We start from the raw sequence: 23,023 nt of genomic DNA, 5'->3' as shown, positions 1-23,023 counted from the left end.
TATGCTAACTAGACTTGAAAAGCTACAGACTACGGATCTCTTCATTGGCACACAACTGAGCCACCTGAGTAAATCACTCTCCCTTCATCCCTTGTTGACATTCAGCAAATCCTGATGGTGCTTCTGCCATGCACCAGGCCTCTACCAAGGGCTGCAGCAAATATAAACATGACTGTGGTTCAAGCTGCCCCCCAAAAAGGAGCCTCCTAATAGAAGGAGTGCCCCCTTCATCTTCCTGTGTCCCCTGCCCTGCCAGTGTTTGCCTCCCGTCTTCAGTCCTGTTTTCAGTCACCTGCTTCATATCGTGTCCATCTTTTTTATTTTTTATTTTTTTAGAGATGGAGTTTCGCTCTCGTTACCCAGGTTGAAGTGCAGTGATGGGATCTCGGCTCACTGCAGCCTCCACCACCCGGGTTCAAGCGGTTCTCCTGCCTCAGCCTCCCAAGTAACTGGGATTACAGGCACCCACCACCATACCCGGCTAATTTTTTTTGTGTGCATATATATATATATATATTTTTTTTTAATTAAAAAGTAAACTTTAATGTTGAAAATGCAAACTTGGGGAGGGCAGAAAGATCACATACAAGGCTGTCACTTCACACTTGGAAGGTTGCACAGCGGCTGGGCAGAGGTGCATTTTTTGTATTTTTAGTAAAGATGGGATTTCATCATGTTGGCCAGGCTGGTCTCGAACTCCTGACCTCAGGTGATCCACCCGCTTTGGCCTCCCAAACTGCTGGGAATACAGGCGTGAGCCACTGCACTCAGCCCTAGTGTCCTTTGTGCCCACCCCAAGGCCCAGGCAAAATTAGATGCTGTATACTTCTCTGAATGAACATGAAGTTTTCCCCTTGAGGCTTATGCTAGTGGGCAGCCAGTTCCCCAACCTGGGGATTCTCTCAAGGCTTACAGAGCTTACTGTATCAGTCATTTCAACCATCCACGCCAAATAGGGAAGAATAACTCTTGTCTTTCTAACTCACGAGACTATTATGAGGAGAAAAATATTAGAGGCTTGGCTGGGCACGGTGGCTCACGCCTGTAATCCCAGCACTTTGGGAGGCCGAGGCAGGCTGATCACCTGAGGTCAAGAGTTTCAGACCAGCCTAGCTGACATGGTAAAACCCCATCTCTGCTAAAAATACAAAAATTAGCTGGGTGTGATGGCCGGCGCCTGTAATCCCAGCTACTTGGGAGGCTGAAGCAAGAGAATCGCTTGAACCCAGGAGGCGGAGGTTGCAGTGAGCCGAGATTGTGCCACTGCGCTCCAGCCTGGGTGACAGAGCGAGAAACTGTCTCGGAAAAAAACAAAAAAACAACCTGGGTGTGGTGGTGCACACCTGTAGTCCCAGCTTCTTGGGAGACTAAGGCAGGAGGATTACAGGAGCTTAGGAGGTCAAGGCTGCAGTGAGCTCTGATTGTGCCGCTGCACGCACTCCAGCCTGGGCCACAGAATGAGACTCTGTCTCTAAAAAATAATAAAAATTAAAGGGGCTTTGCAAACGCGGAAGGTGTCTGGATGATTATCCTCTGCATGTGCAGTGCCTTGTTTACAATTAATTTGCTTTTTCCGTGTTTATTCAACAAATATTTATTGAGCCCTCACTCTCTGCCAAGCCCTGTGCTAGATGCTGGATAAGCAAGGTAAGTCTCTGCCCTCAAGGAACTTACACTCCAATGTGACTCAAGGGAAAAAGAATTTGAAAGTTGCTACTTACCCAGTCCCCTCACTGCACAGAAACTGAAGCCAGAGGTGTCCACACCTTTCTCCTTCCCATGCTCTGATAGCTCCTCACTGCTAAGCTCCCCATTGCCCGTGACCCCATGTGGCAGGTTTCCCGCCTGGGGTGCACTCCCAAAATGGTTTATGTAAATAATATTGAAAATTGGACCTTCTCTGCCAATAATGGGGCCGTTGCTTTTTGAAAAACTTCCCGTTGATAGTGTCTCCTATGACTACCCCTGTCTGGCTGTGTGGTTTACAGATCCAGTTGCCTCTGCTCTTGCATTGTGAGAGTCAGCAGAGGCCCAAGAAACCCCGATACTAGTTTGCTGCTGTTGGTGGGTTTTTTGAGACAAGGTCTCTGTCGCTCAAGCTGGAGTGCAGTGGCGCGATAACTCACTGCAGCCTCGAACTCCCGGACTCAAGCGATCCTCCTGCCTCTGGTGGGTTTTTTGAGACAAGGTCTCTGTCGCTCAAGCTGGAGTGCAGTGGCGCGATAACTCACTGCAGCCTCGAACTCCCGGACTCAAGCGATCCTCCTGCCTCAGCCGCCCCAGTAGCTGGGAGTACAGGTGCACGCCACCACGCCGGTTAATTTTTAAAAAATTTTTGTAGAGATAGGGTCTCGCTATGTTTCTCAGGCTGGTCTTGAACTCCTGGCCTCCAGCGATCTTCCCGCCGCGGCCTCCCAAGTTGTTGGGCTTCGGGCGTGAGCTACGCGCCGGGCTCCCCGTTCTAGTTAAGATTTTGTTGCAGGCGATGAATAGTCACGTGGCCTTCAAGGTCCTAGATTTCTGAGGGGCGTCAGCTTGGCACCCTAATGTACTGTGATCTCTGGTCAGCTACCCACCCTCTTTTTGCTGTTTTCATCCTGGGGGCTAACCGCCAAGACATGGCCTCCAGTTTCCTTAGGGAAGCCTCCACAGAGGAAGGCACCGGCTGAGGCACCTGGGAAGACCAACCTGGGGAATGTCTCCCTGCGCGCAGTCTGCGGGCTGGAGGGACCGGCCGAGCCTGCGCACTAGCGCCCCGCCGGCGCTGCAGAACTGAGAGTAAGGGGCGGGGCGTCGCCAGGTCGTGCCAGCATCCGCCGGACGCCGGAAGTGGTTCTCCGCCCCTGCCACTGGGCCATGGAGACTGTGGCACAGTAGACTGTAGTGTGAGGCTCGCGGGGGCAGTGGCCATGGAGGCCGTGCTGAACGAGCTGGTGTCTGTGGAGGACCTGCTGGTGAGGCCTGGCCCGAACAGAGGGAAAGGGAAGGTCGGAGGGCGGGTCCTGAGGAGAGTCAGGTAGGGGCCGAACCCTCCTCCCGGCATCGGCTTGGCCGAGGGAAGCCGAACTACGGCTCCCGGCAGCCTCCACAGCGCCTGGCTCCTGCCCGGAGGGCCCGCTATGCCGCAGAGGCTCCTGGGAGTTGTAGTGTCCTGAGCCCCCACACCTCAGACTACGGGCCTGGAGCCCGACCGTGGTTAGACTGACGGGATCTGGGATCATGCAGGAGCTGTGAGCTCAGGGCGCTCCTCCAGCGGTGGAGGAATACAGTGACCATCATAAGGTGTCACCTATTACTGCGTCCGGCACGGTGCTAAGGCATCGCATGCCAGATCTCAGTCTTTGTAGCTCTAGGAGGTAGGCACTACTTCTATTCTTGGACAATAAAAGGTCCAGGCCCGGCAGGGTGGGGCAGGATGGGGCCAGCAGCCTCAAATGAGGACCGCGTGGGCTGTTGAGCAGTTCTGACAGCGTGTTTACTGTTCGGCCGCCGGGGTCAGCTGCTCCGGGAGCGGTGCCTGGAGCTGCCACCAGGTGGCATCTCCGCTCGGTACCGCCGGGGGGAGGGGAGACCGGGGGCCTCTGTCCCAAGAGCTGGCCCGCAGGCCCGGAGGAGCCGAAAGCCTGGGTCCCGGGCATGGAGATAGCAGAAGCTGGGATGCCAGATACCGAGACCTGCGAGGGAAAGGGGGCAGAGCCAGGGAGATGGCATGTCCAGATAGAGAATGGTTGACGCCCTACATTTCTAAATGATTCCTTTCCTCCCCTGTGGCAGAAGTTTGAAAAGAAATTTCAGTCTGAGAAGGCAGCAGGCTCGGTGTCCAAGAGCACGCAGTTTGAGTACGCCTGGTGCCTGGTGCGGAGCAAGTACAATGATGACATCCGTAAAGGCATCGTGCTGCTCGAGGGTGAGGCGCTGTACTCTCCCTTTCCCGCTGCCATCTGGGCTGCTCTGCGATGTGGGCCCCGTAGTCCAGGCACCTCTGAGTTGTCTCCGGTAGATTTACTGCACCAAGGGCTATACTTAGCTTGACGTCTCCCAGTGAACTTTTGGCTACTTACCGCCCACCATTGTTTTGCCAGACAGAGTGTAGCATGTCAGTTCCCCCAGGACTGTCTTGATCTGGGAAAGTGACTTGAGGTCACGCAACTAATCAGTTAATGGCTGAATTGGGACTAGAAGCTCCCGTTTTGTGAGACCTAGGCCCATGCCCTTCCCCCCAACACCACCACCGTGTTGCTTAGCAGCTATTGAGAATCTTTTGTGGCATGGAAGAGGTACAGAGGACTGTCCTACAAAATTGTGAGCAGATAGTGCTTTTTGTTTTTTGTTTTTGTTTGAGACGGAGTCTTGCTCTGTCCCCCAGGCTGGAGTACAGTGGCGCTGTCTCAGCTCACTGCAACCGCCACCTCCCGGTTCAAGCAATTCTCCTGCATCAACATCCTGAGTAGCTGGGATTACAGGCGCCCACTACCACGCCCAGCTAATTTTTGTATTTTTTGTAGAGACAGGGTTTCACCATGTTGGTCAGGCTGGTCTCTAACTCCTGACCTCAGGTGATCTGCCCACCTCGGCCTCCCACAGTGTTGGGATTACAGGTGTGAGCCACCGCGTCCAGCCAGATAGTGCTTTTTGGATGGGAACCCTATTTCCTATTGGTTTTAGGTGGGTCATCATTTGTCAGAGGCCACAATACTTAACCACTTAATTTCTCTGTAGCTCCTTGTGTTCAAATAATCATTTATAAGCACACAGTCAGTGTACAGCCATCCCTCTGTAGCCATGGGGGATTGGTTCTAGGAACCCCACCCCCACAGATACCAATAGCCACCCAAGTCCCGTATATAAAATCGCATGGTATTTACATGTAACCTGTGCACCTTCTCCCATATACTTTAAATCATCTGTAGATTACTTATAATACCAAATACAATGTAAATGCTGTGTAAATAGTATAGTGTATTGTTTAGGGAATAATGGCAAGAAAAAAAGGTCTGTTCATGTTCAATACAGATGCAACTATCTTTTTTTTTTTTTCTGAGTATTTTTGATCCATGGTTCGTTGAATCTATGAATACAGAATGCTGACTGTGTTAGCAAAGGATGCCTATTGAAAATCTATAAAAATGGCCAGGCACAGTGGCTCACACCTGTAATCCCAGCACCTTGGGAGGCCAGGGCAGGCGGATCACGAGGTCAGGAGTTCGAGACCAGCCTAATCAACATGGTGAAACCCTGTCTCTACTAAAAATACAAAAATTAGCTAGACAGAGGTTGCAGTGAGCCAAGATCACGCCATTGCACTCCAGCCTGGGCGACACAGTGAGACTCCGTCTCAAAAAAAAAAAAAAAAAATCTATAAAAATAAGACTCTTTCTTAAAAGATACAAATAATTTTACCCTATGTTTGTCTACTTCGGCAATTCATATTTTCAGGTTTATTCTACAGCAGGGTGTAGGTGTAGAAGAAACAGCTTCTCTAAGTGTTGCCAGTCTAGTTGAGAAAACAGTACAGACAGGAAGATTTATAAACACCTGCAGAATTATTTAGCAACAAATTCTAGTGCATACAGTACAGTTATCCTCTGGGAAGTCTCTGAATTAAGAAAGTCAGGTGGGGCCAGGCACTGTGGCTCATGCCTGTAATCTCAGCACTTTGGGAGGCCAAGGCCAGAGGATGGCTTGAAGTCAGGAATTTGAGACCACCTGGCCTGTCTGTATAACAAAGATGTTTAAATTAGCCAGGCATGGTGGTGTGTACTTATAGTCCCAGCTACTTGGGAGGCTGAGGCAGGAGGATCACTGACCCCAGGAGTTTGAGGCTGCAGTGAGCCATGGACATGCTACTGTGCTCCAGACTGGAGTGACAGAGCGAGACCCTGTCTCCGTTTTTTGGGTTTTTTTTCCTGAGACTGAGTGTGCAATGGTGCAATCTTGGCTCACCGCAACCTCTGCCTACCGCATTCAAGCAATTCTGCTGCCCCAGCCTCCCGAATAGCTGGGATTACAGGCATGTGCCAACACGCCCGGCTAATTTTGTATTTTTAGTAGAGACGGGGTTTCTCCATGTTGGTCAGGCTGGTCTCAAACTCCCGACCTCAGGTGATCCGCCCGGCTCAGCTTCCCAAAGTGCTGGGATTATAGTCATGAGCTACGGCTCACGGCCGACCCTGTCTCTTTAAAAAAAAAAAAAAAAAAAAAAGGAAGACAAAGTCAGGTGGGGTCTTTGGGGAAGGCTGATTGAAGGTGAGTTTTGAGCTGATTTTTTTAAAGGGGGAGGGAGTCCTAACATTTTTTTTTTAAACAATAATTGTACAGCAGGCAGTTTAGTTAAAACCACAACGGCAGCACTTTGGGAGGCCGAGGCAGGCAGATCACTTGAGGTCAGGAGTTTGAGACCAGCCTGGCCAACATGGTGAAACTCCATCTCTACTGAAAATACAAAAATTAGCCAGGCATGGTGGCGGGCACCTGTAATTCCAGCTGCTCAGGAAACTGAGGCAGGAGAATCGCTTGAACCCAGGAGGCGAAGGTTGCAGTGAGCCGAGATCACGCCATTGCACTGCAGCCTGGGCGACGAGTGAAACTCCGTCTGAAAAAAAATACCACAGCAGATGCCAAAACTGAGTCACGCTGCCTTTGGCTTCTCCAGGGCCCCGATTTCCTCATTTCAGTTGGATGGACCAGTTGACTGTAATACTGATAAAAGGCATGTTCTGTCACTGGGGTGTTGGCACAGCTGGGGTTCACCCTGTCCCAGAGCTCTGGCTAGGGTGCTGGGAGTGACTGGAGCTGAAAGGGAGGCTTAGGACTGTGACCCTCCCAGGATCACAGAGGCATTCAGAGAGTGGAAGGGGCCTCTGGGACACAGTATTAGGAAAGTATTAGGAAAGAAGCATTTCTCACCCTCTTCTCTGCCCCTCCCCAGAGCTGCTGCCCAAAGGGAGCAAGGAGGAACAGCGGGATTACGTCTTCTACCTGGCCGTGGGGAACTACCGGCTCAAGGTGAGGTGGGGACCCCGTTCCCTTCACCCTCCTCTGGGGCTGCAGGACCTTCTTACTGTGTCCTCCAGGGTGAAGCCCTGGACAGCGGGAAGGCTGAAGGGGTGCAGAGGTGCAGTGCGGTGTCAGATGAGGACTCCGAGGGAAGATCAGAGTGGCGAGGGGGTGGGGAGGAAGGTGACGTCAAGAGACTGGGTGCAGGCCCAAGCCTTGCGCTGTTATCTCCCGCAGAGTTGGGGTTGTTTGTGGACTCTACTCCGTGGGGTGGGGCTGGAGGGAGGGAGGGGGTGGAGGTCGAGGGAGGAGCCCCCAGGGCTGAAGAAGGGAAGGCCCTTCACGTGGGCAGGGGGAGTGGTGGATACTGAGGTGTAGCCGGCCCAGTGGCTCACGCCTGTAATCCCGGCTACTCAGGAGGCTGAGGCAGGAGGACTGCTTGAGCCTGGGAGTTTGAGGTTGCAGTGGGCTGTGATTGCGACGCTGCCGTCCAGCGTGGGCGACAGAGCAAGACCCCGTCTCTTATTAAAAAACAAACAAACAAAAAACACTGCGGTGTGTATGACGCGTGCGCGTTTCCCCGAGCGCAGGAATACGAGAAGGCCTTAAAGTACGTCCGCGGGTTGCTGCAGACAGAGCCCCAGAACAACCAGGCCAAGGAACTGGAGCGGCTCATTGACAAGGCCATGAAGAAAGGTGACAGCCTCGGCCCCTTTGTTCAGCCCCGCTCTTCCCCACGCCTGGGCACTTTGGTCTCTCTGTAAATGAACCCTTCCAGGCAGCCCCTCAGCCCCACCCCTTCCAGTTCTTAGAGCCCCTTGCCCTGCGACTCCAGGTAGGGGTGTGCCTCTGTTGAGGGGCAGGGCTGGCGGAAGGGGACGGTCAGGGTTCCCGCAGGGGCCGGGCTCCTGACACTGTCCCTTTCCTTCCCCAGATGGACTCGTGGGCATGGCCATCGTGGGAGGCATGGCCCTGGGTGTGGCGGGACTGGCCGGACTCATCGGACTTGCTGTGTCCAAGTCCAAATCCTGAAGGAGGCGCGGGAGCCCACGGAGAACGCTCCAGGAGGGCCTGTCCATCCTCGCTGTCCTTTCCCTGTTCTCCCCCTGCACCCCTGTCTCTATCCTCTGTGGCCTTCAGCTAACTTCTGCTCCCCTGAGACTCGTCCTTCAGCTCCATCATGTGCTTTGGGATGAGTGTAAATAAAACGGGGCTGTGGCTTGGGAACCCCCGTGTCTGCGTTGAGGGGAGGGGTGGGTTCCGAACGCTGGGCACAGGGGGCGGAGACGTCACTCCTGGTCCTCTCCTGCCCCTGCCCTCCAGGTTGGCACGGGGTTCTTTGTCCACCCCGCAGCCCAGAGCCCACACCCTTCCTTCCTCCCTTTCCTGAAGCCACGTCCTTGAGAGTGCCGGGCAGCTCGGAGACATGGGGCTTTTCCATGGTCCCAGAGTCCTGGGAGAAGGCAGTGACCTGAGCATGGGCGGGCAGAACTTCGGGGCCAGGCCGGGCTTCAGGCCTGCATTCTCCTCTGACCCACTCAGCTACTTCTGTGGAGTTTTCCACAGCAGGCCCCCTTGGCTTCCTCCTCCCCACCCTCCCCTCCCTTTGTCTTCCTGTGGCCTCCCCTTCCTCCTACCTCCTCCTCTGGGGAGGGGGAGCCCAGTAGGGGAAGGAATCCTGCATCTGGCACGGAGTAGGCGGGGGTCCCGGGAGAGGTCAGAGCCCAGGGTGCCCCAGCTCTCGCCTGTGGGCTGGAAGGTCAGGACTCAGCCCCACCTAGCCAGCTTCGCCCCCTCGTGCCAGGCTCGGCATGGGCCTGTTTTGCTTCACTGCATACCTCTCGTTCCACAGCCCAGGCCAGCACAGGAGTAGGGAGGAAACACCTGAGGGGAGGCCGGAGAAGCCCAGCAGGGCGGTGGGGCCAGGGAGGTGCGCAGCCAGCGCTGATGGCCCCCAGGGACAGAGCCCTAGGGAACCGGAGCAGGAGATGAGAGTGTCCGCCCTGGGACAGGTGCTCTGCACTGGCTCGGGATGGGGACCAGAGGCTGCTAATCCATCATCATTAACGAATAGAGTGGGTGACAGTCCCTGATAACTGGGAACAGGTTGCAGAGCTTAGCCACAGGATCACGCTCCAGGCTGTTGGCAGCAGGACCAGGCTCGATGCTGAGTCAAAGATCAACTTAGGAGGAAATTTGAGTTTTGGGTGAGAGCGACTCCCTGGTGGCCTCAGCCCTGTGACACTCACATCCAGGACAGTTCCCGGTGCCAAGCGCTGGTTATGTGCGGGGGGCTTGACTCCCTGGTCCCAACGAGGTCTCAGTGTGTTGCCCAGGCTGGTCTTGAACTCCTGAGTTCAAGCAATCGTCTCAGCCCAGCCTCCCAAAGTGCTAGGATTACAGGCGAGAGCCACTGCGCCCGGCCCCTGGTCCCAGTTCTCACCACAGCCCCTGCAGTAAGCAGTCGGGTGTGTCACCGACAGAGCAGAAGCTCAGGGGACTAAAACTCCCCGCCTGAGTTCCCTGGTGAATGGATGGTGGGGCCGAGTTCCATTCCAGGCTGGATGGAGCCCAGAGCTGTGGGTCTCCTACCCTCCCATCCCCTCATTCCAGCTTGATCTTCCTTAAGAGACTCATATGCCCCAACCCCTCGGTCTGAGTATCTTAGATTGTTCTCATGGTTCCTCCATCCTTCACCACTGAAGGCTGCTGTTCATTCTCTCTCCGTCTCTGTCCCTTATTGCTCTCACGTCTGTCTCTGTCATCTTTTCACTCCTTGTCCCTCTTACTCCGTTCTTTGGCCCCCAATGAAAGCTGAGTCAGAGACAGACGCTTCCCCTCAGTTCCCAGTGCCTCCCTTGGGGGCCCCTCCTTGGCTGTATCCGTCAGTGGCTCCAGGGTAAGTCTGCCCCCCCACCCTCGTGGGGCGGGGAGCCCGGGGCAGCCCAGAGGCTGGGGGGAGGGGGTGGACTTTTGGCCCGTTTCGGTTATTCCCTCCATCTCGTCAACAGCTGCCGCGCGCAGGCTTAGCTCATTCCTCTGACCTGCCAGGAAGCAGAGAGACCCACAGAGCAGGAGGGAGGCAGAAACCTGGAGGCAGAAAGTGGAGACAGACCTGAGCCCGAGGAAGAGGCAGGCAGAGGCTGAGGCTGATTCCACCCCAGCCTGCCCGGACAACCCTCCTTAGCCGCAGCCCCTTCCAGTTCCCTAGGGGTTCTGCCCCTCCCCCTCTCTGGGGCACCAGCCCCCCAGGGTCCTGCATCCCACCATGTCGATGGCTGTGGAAACCTTTGGCTTCTTCATGGCAGCTGTGGGGCTGCTGATGCTGGGGGTGACTCTGCCAAACAGCTACTGGCGAGTGTCCACCGTGCATGGGAACGTCATCACCACCAACACCATCTTCGAGAACCTCTGGTTTAGCTGTGCCACCGACTCCCTGGGCGTCTACAACTGCTGGGAGTTCCCGTCCATGCTGGCCCTCTCTGGTATGGGGTGGGGAGCGCTCCAGGGAGAGAGGGCGGCGGGGAAGCTGCAGAGACCCCAGGGGAGGGCGGGTACTTCCTTCCGTGAGGATGCAGGGAGCCCTGAATTAAGCTCTGCGGGTCTGAGTTCCCGCAGCCAGGAGTGCTGGGGGCGGCCCCTGCCTAGAACTGGAGTGAAGACCTTGCCACATGTGGTCCCCTGCGCTAGTGTGGCACTTTTAGCTGTTACAGGTGCAGGCACCAGAATCAGACCCCCTTTCCCAGCCCTGTGCTGTGGGCAAATGACGAAACCAGCTTCATCTCCCACCTGTAGGGTTAGGGTGAGAGTCCCAGTTCACAGGTGACTGAGAAAGTGCAGAATGTTAGCGTGATGTTAACACACATAGGCACTCAGTACGGTTGAGCATGTTTTGGGGGTGGGATTGCTGGGGTGGGCAGGGGGAGGAGGCCCCATCTTGGATTCTTAGAGGTTGATCAACTTCCAGGCTCCACAGACTCCCCAGCCTCACTGTCGGGGGGCACTGGTCTCCTTGTCCGGCTGATGTCTATAAAGGGCCCCTGTGAAGGGAGGCGTCTTGCAAGTTGCAGGTTGAGCGTCCGCTGTAAGGAGGCGGTGTGTGTGCAGGTGTGTGGGGCTTCCAGGACAGTGTCTTTCTGGGGTCTTAGAGGGCTGGAGCCAACAGCTCTTTGGGCCCAGGGCAGTTCTTTCTGTGGCTGCGGCACCTTCCCGCTCCCTGCTCCCCGCTAAGATGAGGCCGCCCCATTGTTTCTCCGGGGCAGTCTCCCTTCCGTCTGCCCTATGCCAGAGACTGAGCGCTGGCGACCATGAACTGTGTGTGGTGCCGCTGCACGCCCTCCTGGGTCCTTCAGGGCCAGTCCACTCACCAGGCACCGTGTGGCAGGGAAGGAGCCGAGGGCGACACTGGCTGTGAAGCGGGGCTTGAGAGCTCACCCCCGGGGATGTTGGAGCTGCTCTGAGCAGTTAGGGGGCCTGGGTGGGTCTCCTGTGCCCCCACTACTCCCAGCCCCTCCTGAGGCAGCGGCAGAGGCTTCCTGTTTTCATCCATCTCTCTAGGACTGACTGTATGCAGGGCCGGCGGCCCCCCCCTGCCAAAAAAAAACCCTATAAAAGCTGAGCACAACTTGGGCCAGAACCCCAGAGTTCTGAGTGTCCAGAAGGGACACTGGAGGCAGCCCCTACACCCACTTCCCAGACACATCATGCTGTGAGGAGGGGGCTCTGCTGTGAGCCTGCACACCTGAGAGGGGCACCCCTGGCAACTGCATGAAAGATGGTGCCAGAGTCCCCAGGGCACAGGGGTAGAGGGTAACCAGGTTCCGGGCCTTGGGCTAGGTGCTTCTGCCTACATTTTTCCACAGTGGGGAAGTAGGGGGAAACTTTTACAGAAGCAAGGTGCAGCACCCCACCCTGAGTCACACAGGCAGGAGAGGGGAGCCGGCATTCAGACTCCACGGCTGGGGTGGTCCTGGGAGAGGGACCTGACTGCGTCTCCCAACCGTGCACCCCAGCCCCTGGCCACGCAGCCCATGTGCCCCTGGGCTCTTCCATAATCTCTCCATTGACTGCTAGAGCCACCTGGGGACTCAGACTCGTGTCAGCCCCAGAGGGAGTGGCTGGGAGGAAGAAAGTGCTCCCAGAGAACTTTGCCCCTCCTGCCTACCCCCCGACTCTGCACCCTGCATCTCCTGGCAGGGACCCAGCCTTTCCCCTTCAGCACCAACAGTTATGCCCCACCCGGGAAAGGGGTGCAAGGTCCTTGGAATGCTTGGCAACTATCAAAGACAGAGAAGGGAGGAGAAGGGGGAAGCAAGAGGGAGCCCGCAGCCTCCAGCTCTGAGAAAAGGGAAACTGAGGCACTGAAAGACTGAGCTAGACTGACCTGGATCGGTCCTGGGCCCAGGATTCCACCTAGGTCAGAAACTCCACCGGGTGTGGTGGTCCACACCTGTAACCTGAGCTACTCAGGAGGCTGAGGCAGGAGGATCGCCTGCATCCAGGAGTTCAATCAAGGCTACAGTGATGAGCTGTAGTGGCGCCACTGTCCTCTGGCCTGGGCGACAAAGCAAGACCCTGTCTCTAAAACTGCCCTAGGCCCTCTGCTGTACAGCACCGCTGCCCCCTACCTGTTACTCCAGGAAGAAACCAAGGTCAAAATGTCCAGCACTGGGCTAGGACAGTGAAGGACTTGGAGTGGAATCAGACGTGGGGAAGGCGACAGCGATGCTTAGCTGTGGTTTCTGTATACCCAGCAACGTGAGAGCAACCCGATAGGGCAGTTGTTCTCAGCCGGGCGACTTTGCACAATGATTGTCACAGCTTGTGGGGAGGGGGTTGCTACTGGCACCCCGTGGGTAGAGGTCAGGGAGGCTTCTGAACATCCCACAGTACACAGGACGGCCCCCAGAATAGAGTTGCCCAGCTCAGGTGTCAAGAGTGCCCAGGAGAAAGCCTGTAATCCAGGCACAAGCAAAGCGTGCCGGGTGCATGGGAGGAGTGGGGAGCAGGGTGGGAGGGGCCCAGATGCCTAAGGAGGGAAGGGTGACTGCAACTGGGTAGGCTGGAGGAGCCCAGGGGAAGGAGAGGATGTGGGGACTGTTAGGTACAAGAGAGCAAGAAGGTGAGGGGGGCCTGGCACAGTGGCTCATGCCTGTAATCCCAGCACTTCAGGAGGCCGAGGCAAGCAGATCATTTGGGGTCAGGAGTTCGAGACCAGCCTGGACAACATGGTGAAACCCTGTCTCTACTAAAAACAGAAAAATTAGCCGGGCGTGGTGGTGCGTGTCTGTAATCCCAGCTACTGGGGAGGCTGAGGCAGGAGAATCACTTGAACCCGGGATGGTGAGCGGCTGTCGGGCTGGCTCCGTCGCAGAGGGGAGATGGGAAAGGCTGACAACTGTGCCCGCCCCCAGGATATATTCAGGCCTGCCGGGCACTCATGATCACCGCCATCCTCCTGGGCTTCCTCGGCCTCTTGCTAGGCATAGCGGGCCTGCGCTGCACCAACATTGGGGGCCTGGAGCTCTCCAGGAAAGCCAAGCTGGCGGCCACCGCAGGGGCCCTCCATATTCTGGCCGGTAACTGGGGGAAGGTGATGGGGCGGGGGTCTGCATGGCGGTGGGGGCCGGGGGTCCCCCTCAACCGCAGACTTCAGGCTGCTTTGTCCTCATCTAATCTCCTCTCCAATTCCCACTCCTCATGCTCGCCTCCCCTACCCTGCTGCATGGACACCTGCTCACCCCTGCCTCATCTGTACTCCCCAGATCTCCTGGCTGCAAATCAGCCCATCGGCAGTGTTTCTTGAGCTCCCAGTAGGGGCTGGCCACGGCCAGGTGTGGGAGGGACTTCGAAGATAAGACTGAGCGGCTGCCTCTGGGAGCTTACATCCTGGCTGGGGAGCAGAGTTAGGGTGTACACTATGGCGCACACACACAGTGCACGTCCACAGTGCCATACCACGGGGCATGGTGGCTCATGCCTGTAATCCCAGCACTTTGAAAGGCCAAGGCAGAGTGGGGTGCAGTGGCTCACGCCTGTAATCCCAGCACTTTGGGAGGCTGAGGTGGGTGGATTACCTGAGGTCAGGAGTTCAAAACCAGCCTGGCCAACATGGTGAAACTCTGTCTCTACTAAAAATACCAAAAAAAAAAAAAAAAAAAATTAGCCAGGCGTGGTGGCAGGCACCTGTAGTCCCACTGACTTGGAGGCTGAGGCAGGAGAATCACCTGAACCTGGGAGGCAGAAGTTGTAGTAAGCCAAGATTGTGCCACTGCATTCCTGCCTGGGTGAAAGAGTGAGACTGTCAAAAAAAAATGGCCAAGGCAGGAGAACTGCCTTGAGCCCAGGAGTTCCAGACTAGCCTGGGCAGCATGGTGAGAACCCGTCTCAGCAAAAAACAAAAACAATGCCATCTGGCCATTGCTTTTCAATTTGCAGAACATTTCTGTACCCATTGCCTCACAATAAGCCTTTGAGGTAGGGTGGGTATTGCTTGTTTTCCAGAGGTAAAACAGGCCCAGAAAGGTCAGGTGGCTTGCAAGAGAACAAGCCCCCAGTGAGCAGGGTGGTGCTAGCCCGGGGGTCTGCCTGGCTTCAGGAAAGGACGACCCTGGACTCCCATGGCCCAGCTGGGTTTTCGAGGTTTCAAGGGTGGGCGGGATTTGGATGGGGCTCCATCTGGGTGAGGAGATGATGGGATGAAGGCCCTAGAGGTGGGCATGAACTAGGTAGATCTGGGACCAAAGAGAGAAGAGGCAGGAGGAGGTCGAGGTAGTGTGAGATGAGCTGGGTGGGCTGGACTTGGGGCCTAAGGGCTACCCTGAGAAGTTGACCCCAGGAAGGAGGAAGGCTTATAAACTGGGGTGGGGAGAAAGGAATTGAGTGAAATTGCTGCTCTGGGACTTGGTGCCCCCGTCCTACTCTGGGCAGCCCCTGCCTGCCTCTCCCCTAAGCCCCCTCCCCCACTGTCCCTCCCCCTGGACTGGACTGGGGTCGTCCTCCGGTCCTCAGGTATCTGCGGGATGGTGGCCATCTCCTGGTACGCCTTCAACATCACCCGGGACTTCTTCGACCCCTTGTACCCCGGAACCAAGTGAGTGAGGAAACCCCCCACCCCCCGCCCTCGGGGCAGCGGGTGGGACTCAGCCCTGCCCCCCGGCTGGCGTCTCACTTGTCCCCCGCCCCCGCGCCGCCCTTGTGCGCAGGTACGAGCTGGGCCCCGCCCTATACCTGGGCTGGAGCGCCTCACTGATCTCCATCCTGGGTGGCCTCTGCCTCTGCTCCGCCTGCTGCTGCGGCTCTGACGAGGACCCAGCCGCCAGGTGAGCAGGGTGAGGTGCAGGCTGGGGCCGGGCGGGATTGGAGAGAGGAGGGCCGCGCCCCCGCTCTGACCCCGGGCCCTCCCCGCAGCGCCCGGCGGTCCTACCAGGCTCCAGTGTCCGTGATGCCCGTCGCCACCTCGGACCAAGAAGGCGACAGCAGCTTTGGCAAATACGGCAGAAACGCCTACGTGTAGCAGCTCTGGCCCGTGGGCCCCGCTGTCTTCCCACTGCCCCAAGGAGAGGGGTCCTGGCCGGGGCCCATTCCCCTATAGTAACCTCAGGGGCCGGCCACGCCCTGCTCCCGTAGCCCCGCCCCGGTCACGGCCCCGTGTCTTGCACTCCCATGGCCCCTCCAGGCCAAGAACTGCTCTTGGGAAGTCGCATATCTCCCCCCTGAGGCTGGATCCCTCATCTTCTGACCCTGGGTTCTGGGCTGTGAAGGGGACGGTGTCCCCGCACGTTTGTATTGTGTATAAATACATTCATTAATAAATGTATATTGTGACCGTTCAGGGCTTGAAGGTGTCAGAAGCGGCCGGCCAAGCAAGGGGTGAGGGGTGGTGCCAGGGGTCGGTTCAGGTCTGGGACCCCAGACTGCCACCCTGTCCACCACTTTGGGGCGGTGTTGTACAACAAAATAGAAGAGGGGTTGCAAGTGATTTCGCCAGTGGCACATAATTGCTGGTAAGAGTCACCAAGGAGCAGATCCCGGAAGTCCCGGCTGCAGGAAACTGGAAATAGCAGAGATGGCCCCTGGCCAGCCTGAGACCCCAAGCTGCTCCTTTCACTCTCCGTGGCCAGTCTAGAGCAGAGCTGCGTGCCCTGGGCCTGAGCATGGATGGTTATCAGAAGTGATAAGCCTTTTGAAATTCTGTTTAACATTAACTTGGGAATGGTGCAGAGACTTTCTCCGGGGAAGGTACAGTACCTTCCAGAAGAGCCTCTGGAGGTCTGTCGGTGGGTGTGTGTGCACCTCGGTGGTGTCCGGCTGAGACACGGTTCTGGGTTGTGGGTGGGTTTGCTGCAGGCCCAGTGGGTGCTAAGCACAGAGCTGCACCCGCTTAAGATGAGACCGTGAGGCCAGGTGTGGTGGCTCATGCCTGTAATCCCAGCACTTTGGGAGGCTGAGGCGGGGGAGGGGGGGTGGTGAGGAGGATCACTTAAGGTCAGGAGTTTAAGACCACCCTGGCCAACATGGAGAAACCCCTTCTCTACTAAAAAAAAAAAAATACAAAAATTAGCCGGGCATGGTGGTGCGTTACTCCCAGCTACTCAGGAGGCCAAGGTGGGAGGGTCGCTTGACCCCAGGAGTTGGAGGCTGCAGTGAGCTGTGATTGAACCACTGCACTCCAGCCTGGGCGACAGAGGGAGATCCTGTCTCAAAAAAAAAAAAGAAAAAGAGAAAACAAAAGGACAATGAGGCCGCTAGGAAGAAGCCTGGTATCCAGCAAAGTGGGCAATGGAGCCCTATCCCAGCACTATCCTCTGCAGTGCGAACAAGTGGCCAGTCCCCTGGGGAGCCCTGGATTCTGACCACAGCCCCCTCCCCTTTCTCCTTCATCTCATTCGCCCTCACCAACCCTCCCCTGGAATGGAGAGATCTGCATTGGCATTCCACCTGTGCCTCTCCCCTGCGCTTCAGAAGTACATGTATGTTCCTACCATGTGGGCTCCAGACACATCGAATTCATCACTTTCCGCAGAGCTGCAGTCCCCATCACCCCTGTCACCAGCATGGCTGACATCTCTGTCTGCAGATGGACAACCTCTCCCTCCCCTCTGCTCCACCACTTCCTCTCCTCCGTTCATTGCCAAATCCTCCAGACTCTCCCTCTATGGTGTTTTTCACACCCATCTACTTCTCTCTCTTCTCCACTGCCTGGTCCTGGGACAGGCCCTCATCCTCTCCTGCCCCCCCACAACTACAGGGTTCCCCCAACTGGGCGTCTCAAGCACGGTCTTCCTAATGCACTCCTGGAGAACCACCGACCGCCCTGCCTTGGCAGCTCCTGGCCCCGCCAGAAGAAAGCCCGACAGTTATGAACTTGACATGCCGCCTGGGCCTGGCCCACCTCTCCATCCCCATTGCTCCCTTTCCTCTGGATAAACCGTGCTCCACCATCACACCAGGCTGCTTCCTGGGCCCTGGACACACCTTCACCTTGGGGCTGGGATCCTTGGGATCCTTTTGGCTGGGCTCCAGCCAGAAACACTGGTGCTTTTTTTTTTTTTTTTTTTTTTTTTGAGACAGAGTCTTGCTCTGTCACCCAGGCTGGAGTGCAGTGATGCGATGTTGGCTCACTGCAACCTCGGCCTCCCAGGTTCAAGCGATTCTCCTGCCTCAGCCTCCCAAGTAGCTGGGACTACAGGCGTGCGCCACCATGCCCAGCTAATTTTTTTGTATTTTTAGTAGAGACAGGGTTTCACCATGTTGGCCAGGCTGGTCTCAAACTCCTGACCTCAGGTAATCCGCCTGCCTCAGCCTCCCAAAGTGCTGGAATTACAAGTGTGAGCCGCTGCGCCTGGCCAGAAGCCCTGGTGCCTTTTGAGCTGCTCCCTACATAAAGGGTCCTGTGGCCAACAAGTCTGTGTCCAACTGCAATCCTCTCCTTCCACACCATCTTCTGTCTTTTACAGGCCAGGCTCAGTAGAAGTGTCTTTTACAGGCCAGGCTCAGTGGATCATGGCCATAATCCCAGCACTTTGGGAGGCCAAGGCGGGAGAATCCCTTAAGCCCAGGAATTCAAGACCAACCTGGGCAACGTAGCGAGACCCCATCTCTACTAAAAAAATAAAAATTAGGGCCAGGAGCGGTGGCTCACACCTGTAATCCCAGCACTTTGGGAGACTAAGGTGGGCGGATCACCTGAGGTCAGGAGTTCAAGAGCAGCCTGGCCAACATGGCGAAACCCCAACTCTACTAAAAATACAAAAATTAGCCAGGAGTGGTGGCACACACCTATAATCCCAGCTACTCAGGAGGCTGAGGCAGGAAAATTGCTTGAACTCGGGAAATGGATATTGCAGTGAGCTGAGATTGTGCCACTGCACTCCAGCCTGGGCGACAGAGCAAGACTCCGTCTTGAAAAACAAACAAAAAGTGTCTTACAATCCTGAAAGGCCATGAGAGTGCTCCCTACAGTGAAGGAAGACAAAAGTCAATTACAACTGCTGACACCTCCAGGCACTTCCAAAAGTCTCCAGTGTGCCACCCCCACATGTCTACCTCCTTTTCCCAACACCAGCCTGCCTCTTCTCACTTCTTCCCCCTTCAGGAAAAACAACCTGTGCCCAGTTTTACAACTCAGCATTTAAGTGTGTGCCTTAATATGGTCATCAGGTTGAGTTTTGATTTCTTCCCGGGTGGTCACGTGACTACAAAGGGTTATGGAGACATTTGCCCTTTTTCAAAACACATACTGAGCAGCTTCCCTGCTAGAAGCTGGAGTGGGCCTGTGCCCTCAAAGAACCCACAGCCTAGGAGCAAACACAAATGTAAACCACTGGCCGGGCGCAGAGGCTCACACCTGTAATCCCAGCACTTTGGGAGGCCGGGGTTGGCGGATCACCTGAGGTCAGGAGTTCGAGACCAGCCTGGCCAACATAATGAAACTTCATCTCTAATAAAAATACAAAATTATTAGCCGGGCGAGGTGGCGGGTGCCTGTTATCCCAGCTACTCAGGAGGCTGCGGCAGGAGAATTGCTTGAACAACCAGGGAGGCAGAGGTTGCAGTGAGCTGAGATCGTGCCACTGCACTCCTGCACTCCAGCTTGGGTGACAGAGCGAGACCCTGTCTCAAAAAAATTAAAAGAAAAAAATAAAAAACATCCAAAAACTAGCGGGGCATGGTGGTGGGCACCTGTAATTCTAACTACTCAGGAGGCTGAGGCGCGAGAATCACTTGAACCTGGGAGGTGGAGGTTGCAGTGAGCCGAGATCACGCCACTGCACTCCAGCCTGAGCGACAGAGTGACACTCTGTCTCAAAAAAAGAAATGTAAATGTAAACTGCTGGCTACCTGACAATTGGGCCAGGTGCTGGAGTTAGTCCCCAGGGAGCTGGCTGTGAAAAACTCAACAACATGCTTTAGGTCTTGGCAGTATCATCAAGCGCTCTCATTTGCTGCGTACTCACTAGAAGTCAGGTCTCGGGCTAGGTGTATTGAATTCTTGCAATAGCTGCAGCATGGCTCCAACAGCATCAGAGAGGTGAAGTGACCTGTCCGAGCTACACCACTAGTTAGTACTCAGACCAGGATTTCTCCAAGACTGAAGACACAATTGCCTTGCTTCCCAGAATTCTTGGCTCTCCTAACTCACATCAATTAAAATCAAGATCTTTTTTTTGTTTTGTTTTGAGACAGGGTCTTGCTCTGTTGCCCAGGTTGGACTGCAGTAAAGTGATTGCTGCCCACCACAGCCTCAACCTCCCAGGCCCAAGCCATCCTTCCCTGAGTAGCTGGGACTAAAGGTGTGCGCCACCATACCTGGCTAATTTTTAATTTTTTTTTTTTTTTTTTTTTTTGAGACGGAGTCTTGCTCTGTCGCGCAGGCTGGAGTGCAGTGGCGCAATCTCGGCTCATTGCAAGCTCCGCCTCCTGGGTTCACGCCATTCTCCTGCCTCAGCCTCCCGAGTAGCTGGGACTACAGGTGCCCGCCACCAGGCCAGCTAATGTTTTGTATTTTTAGTAGAGACGGAGTTTCACCGTGTTAGCCAGGATGGTCTCGATCTCCTGACCTCGTGATCTGCCTGCCTCGGCCTCCCAAAGTGCTGAGATTACAGGCATGAGTCACCGTGCCCGGCCAATTTTTAAATTTTTAAATTTTTTGTAGAGATGGGGTCTCCCTGTGTTGCCCAAGCTGGTCTCGAACTACTAGGATCAAGAGACCCTCCTGCCTCAGCCTCCCAAAGCGTTGGGATTACAGGCCTGAGCCACAGCACCCAGCCTCATTGAAGTTTTTAGGAGTAACCACCCGTGTCCACACTTCCAAACCCTGGCGCCAACCTCTTCCTCCTCTGTGCTCCCAGGAAAGGGGGGGTGCTGCCCTTATCACATGACACTAGGTTTACCTTCTAGAACCTTAGAGCAGAGTATACATTTCCCAAAGACCAGGTGTCTCCCAAGGTAGGAAAAAATCTCCCTAGCATGAAGGAAGCTGGCCAAATTGTTTCAGGCTGTCCTTGGGGAATTATGGTTTTCTTTCTTTTTTCTTTTTTTTTTTTTGAGACTGAGTCTTGCTCTGTCACCCAGGCTGGAGTGCAATGGCGTGATCTCAGCTCACTGCAACCTCTGCCTCCTGGGTTCCAGCAATTCTCCTGCCTCAGCCTCCCAAATAGCTGGGATTACAGGCGTGTGCCACCACACCTAGCTGATTTTTGTAATTTTAGTATAGACTGGGTTTCACCATGTTGGCCAGGCTGGTCTCGAACTCCTGACCTCAAGTGATCCGCCTGCTTCGGGCTCCCAAAGTGTTGGGATTACAGGCGTGAGCCACCTGCCTGGCCGAATTATGGTTTTTCAATGGGGGTCCAAAGACCCTGGACTCAGCTTCCTAGAGAATGTCATGGATGGCATCAGAGAGCAACCAGAGGCCCTCGGGGTCCAGCCCTGTCCTCTTAAGGTCATTTTGGAAGGTGGAGTACGTCACTGGGGAGAGAAGTCTTACATTGAACAGAACCAGTGTGCCTCTTTTTATAACCACAAAATATGAAACAGTCAGCTAAGTTAGGAAAGAATCCAAAGAGATTGTGCTGACAGTGCAAGCTGGACGGGAATCCCGGCCTAGGATGCCACGGAGAAGCACAGATGGTGTTGTTCAGCCCCGAAATAGTCTTTTCTTTTCTTTTTGGAGACGGAGTCTCACTCTGTTGCCCAGGCTGGAATGCAATGGCGCGATCTCAGCTCACTGCAACCTCTGCCTCCCGGGTTCAAGCGATTCTCCTGCCTCAGCCTCCTGAGTAGCTGGGATTACAGGCACATGCCACCATGCCTGGCTAATTTTGTTTTGTTTTTTTTGTTTTTTTTTTTTGAGATGGAGTCTTACTCTGTTGCCCAGGCTGGAGTGCAATGGTGAGATCTCAGCTCACTGCAACCTCCACCTCCCGGGTTCAAGCAATTCTCTTGCCTCAGCCTCCCAGGTAGCTGGGATTACAGGTGCCCACCACCACGCCCGGCTAATTTTTGTACTTTCAATAGAGATGGGGTTTCACCATGTTGGCCAGGCTGGTCTCAAACTCCCGACCTCAGGTGATCCACCTGCCTTGGCCTCCCAAAGTGTTAGGATTACAGGCGTGAGCCACTGCACCCGGCCTTTTTTTTTTTCTTAGCCGGGGTCTCATTCTGTTGCCCAAGCTGGAGTGCAATGATGTGATCTCGGCTCACTGCAACCTCCACCTCCCAGGTTCAAGCGATTCTGCTGCCTCGGCCTCCAGAGTAGCTGGGATTACACGCACATGCCACCATGCCCAACTAATTTTTGTATTTTTAGTAGAGACAGCGTTTCACCATGTTGGCCAGGCTGGTCTCAAACTCCTGACCTCAAGTGATCTGCCCACCTCAGCCTCCCAAAGTGCTGGGATTACAGGCGTAAGCCACCTTGCCTGGCCGTAACACTCCACTTTTTAATGGGAGGACAAAGATTTTTGAGCCATCTTGAAAAACCACCTCACCTGGATTGTCTCTGAATCCTGACATCAGCCCCCCAACATGAAGCTGACACCAAAACCAGTACTGCCTGCCCAGCTGCAAGTCTTCAGAGAAAGGGAGGCAGTTCCTCAAGAAAACCCTGGGGAATACTTGAGCCAACCCCCAGGAAAGTACCCAAAAGTGAAGGCCTAAGATGGTGACTGGCCAGGCACGGTGGCTCTCACCTGTAATCCCACCACTTTGGAGGCCGAGGCGGGTGGATCATCTGAGGTCAGAAGTTCGAAACCAGCCTGGCCAACAAGGTGAAACCCCATCTCTACAAAAAATACAAAAATTAGCTGGGCATAGTGGTGGGCGCCTGTAATCCCAGCTACTCAGAAGGCTGAGGCATGAGGGTCACTTGAACCTGGGAGGTGGAGGTTGCAGTGAGCTGAGATGGCGCCACTGCACTCCAGCCTGGGCAACAGAGCGAGACTCCATCTCAGAAAAAAAAAAAATGGTGCCTAACGTTGACTTTGCTGGATCTCTCTAATATCTTAATGAGGCCATCTGTTCAATGGATACTTACTAAGCACTTGCTTTGCTATGAGGTTAACAGGGTTCTGGGCCTTAATACAGCAACCAAAAGGACCTTACGAGATTACAGCTTGCAATTCATTTAGACAAGGTATGGGTATAAGAAGTTCACATGAGTCACAGCACCCAGGGCCACCCAGACCAAGGGCCTCTAATCCAGGGGTGTCCACTCTTTTGGCTTCTCTGGGCCACATTGGAAGAAGAATTGTCTTAGGAGACACATAAAATTCACTAACATTAACGATAGCTGATGAGCTAAAAGAAAAAAAAATCGCAAAAGAATCTCATAATGTTTTAAGAAAGTTTATGAATTTGTGTTGGGCTGCATTCAAAGTCATCCTGGGCCACATGCAGGCTGCAGGTTGGACAAATTTGCTCTATACCATGAATTCCCCCATGTTTCCCAGAAACTTCTGGGTTTTCCGTACTGCTAATAACTTCACACACTGCAGCCCCTGGTAACAGGGGCTTCCTAAGGACA

At 54.9% G+C, this 23,023-nt stretch overlaps 2 protein-coding genes across 2 annotated transcripts; both read left to right on the top strand.

Moving 5' to 3' along the window:
- The first annotated feature begins 530 nt into the window (after positions 1 to 530).
- FIS1 (fission, mitochondrial 1) lies at positions 531 to 8,223 on the top strand. Its single transcript, XM_008959246.4, has 5 exons — positions 531 to 2,954; positions 3,775 to 3,907; positions 6,929 to 7,005; positions 7,587 to 7,692; positions 7,931 to 8,223. The coding sequence occupies exons 1-5, from the start codon at positions 2,910 to 2,912 to the stop codon at positions 8,026 to 8,028; spliced, it is 459 nt and encodes a 152-aa protein (XP_008957494.1). The 5' UTR covers positions 531 to 2,909; the 3' UTR covers positions 8,029 to 8,223.
- Positions 8,224 to 8,358: 135 nt separating this feature from the next.
- On the top strand, positions 8,359 to 15,827 carry CLDN15 (claudin 15). The gene is made up of 6 exons (XM_003807194.5): positions 8,359 to 9,895; positions 10,008 to 10,481; positions 13,410 to 13,574; positions 15,007 to 15,088; positions 15,201 to 15,317; positions 15,406 to 15,827. Exons 2-6 carry the CDS (start codon positions 10,265 to 10,267, stop codon positions 15,509 to 15,511), a joined length of 687 nt encoding a protein of 228 aa, XP_003807242.1. The 5' UTR covers positions 8,359 to 9,895; positions 10,008 to 10,264; the 3' UTR covers positions 15,512 to 15,827.
- Positions 15,828 to 23,023: the final 7,196 nt, after the last annotated feature.

This window comes from Pan paniscus, chromosome 6 (genome assembly GCF_029289425.2).
Source record: "Pan paniscus chromosome 6, NHGRI_mPanPan1-v2.0_pri, whole genome shotgun sequence".
Classification (NCBI taxonomy): Eukaryota; Metazoa; Chordata; class Mammalia; order Primates; family Hominidae; genus Pan; species Pan paniscus.
This window is presented reverse-complemented; position numbering and strand designations above follow the sequence as displayed.

Bases quoted from the DNA above. Each gene is read 5' to 3' on its own strand.
- CLDN15 (XM_003807194.5), top strand. From the start codon at position 10,265: ATGTCGATGGCTGTGGAAACCTTTGGCTTCTTCATGGCAGCTGTGGGG. The intron at 13,575-15,006 runs GTAACTGGGGGA...TCCGGTCCTCAG, and splicing joins GGCCCTCCATATTCTGGCCG to GTATCTGCGGGATGGTGGCC. The intron at 15,318-15,405 runs GTGAGCAGGGTG...CCCTCCCCGCAG, and splicing joins GACGAGGACCCAGCCGCCAG to CGCCCGGCGGTCCTACCAGG.
- FIS1 (XM_008959246.4), top strand. From the start codon at position 2,910: ATGGAGGCCGTGCTGAACGAGCTGGTGTCTGTGGAGGACCTGCTG. The intron at 3,908-6,928 runs GTGAGGCGCTGT...GCCCCTCCCCAG, and splicing joins AGGCATCGTGCTGCTCGAGG to AGCTGCTGCCCAAAGGGAGC. The intron at 7,006-7,586 runs GTGAGGTGGGGA...CCCCGAGCGCAG, and splicing joins TGGGGAACTACCGGCTCAAG to GAATACGAGAAGGCCTTAAA.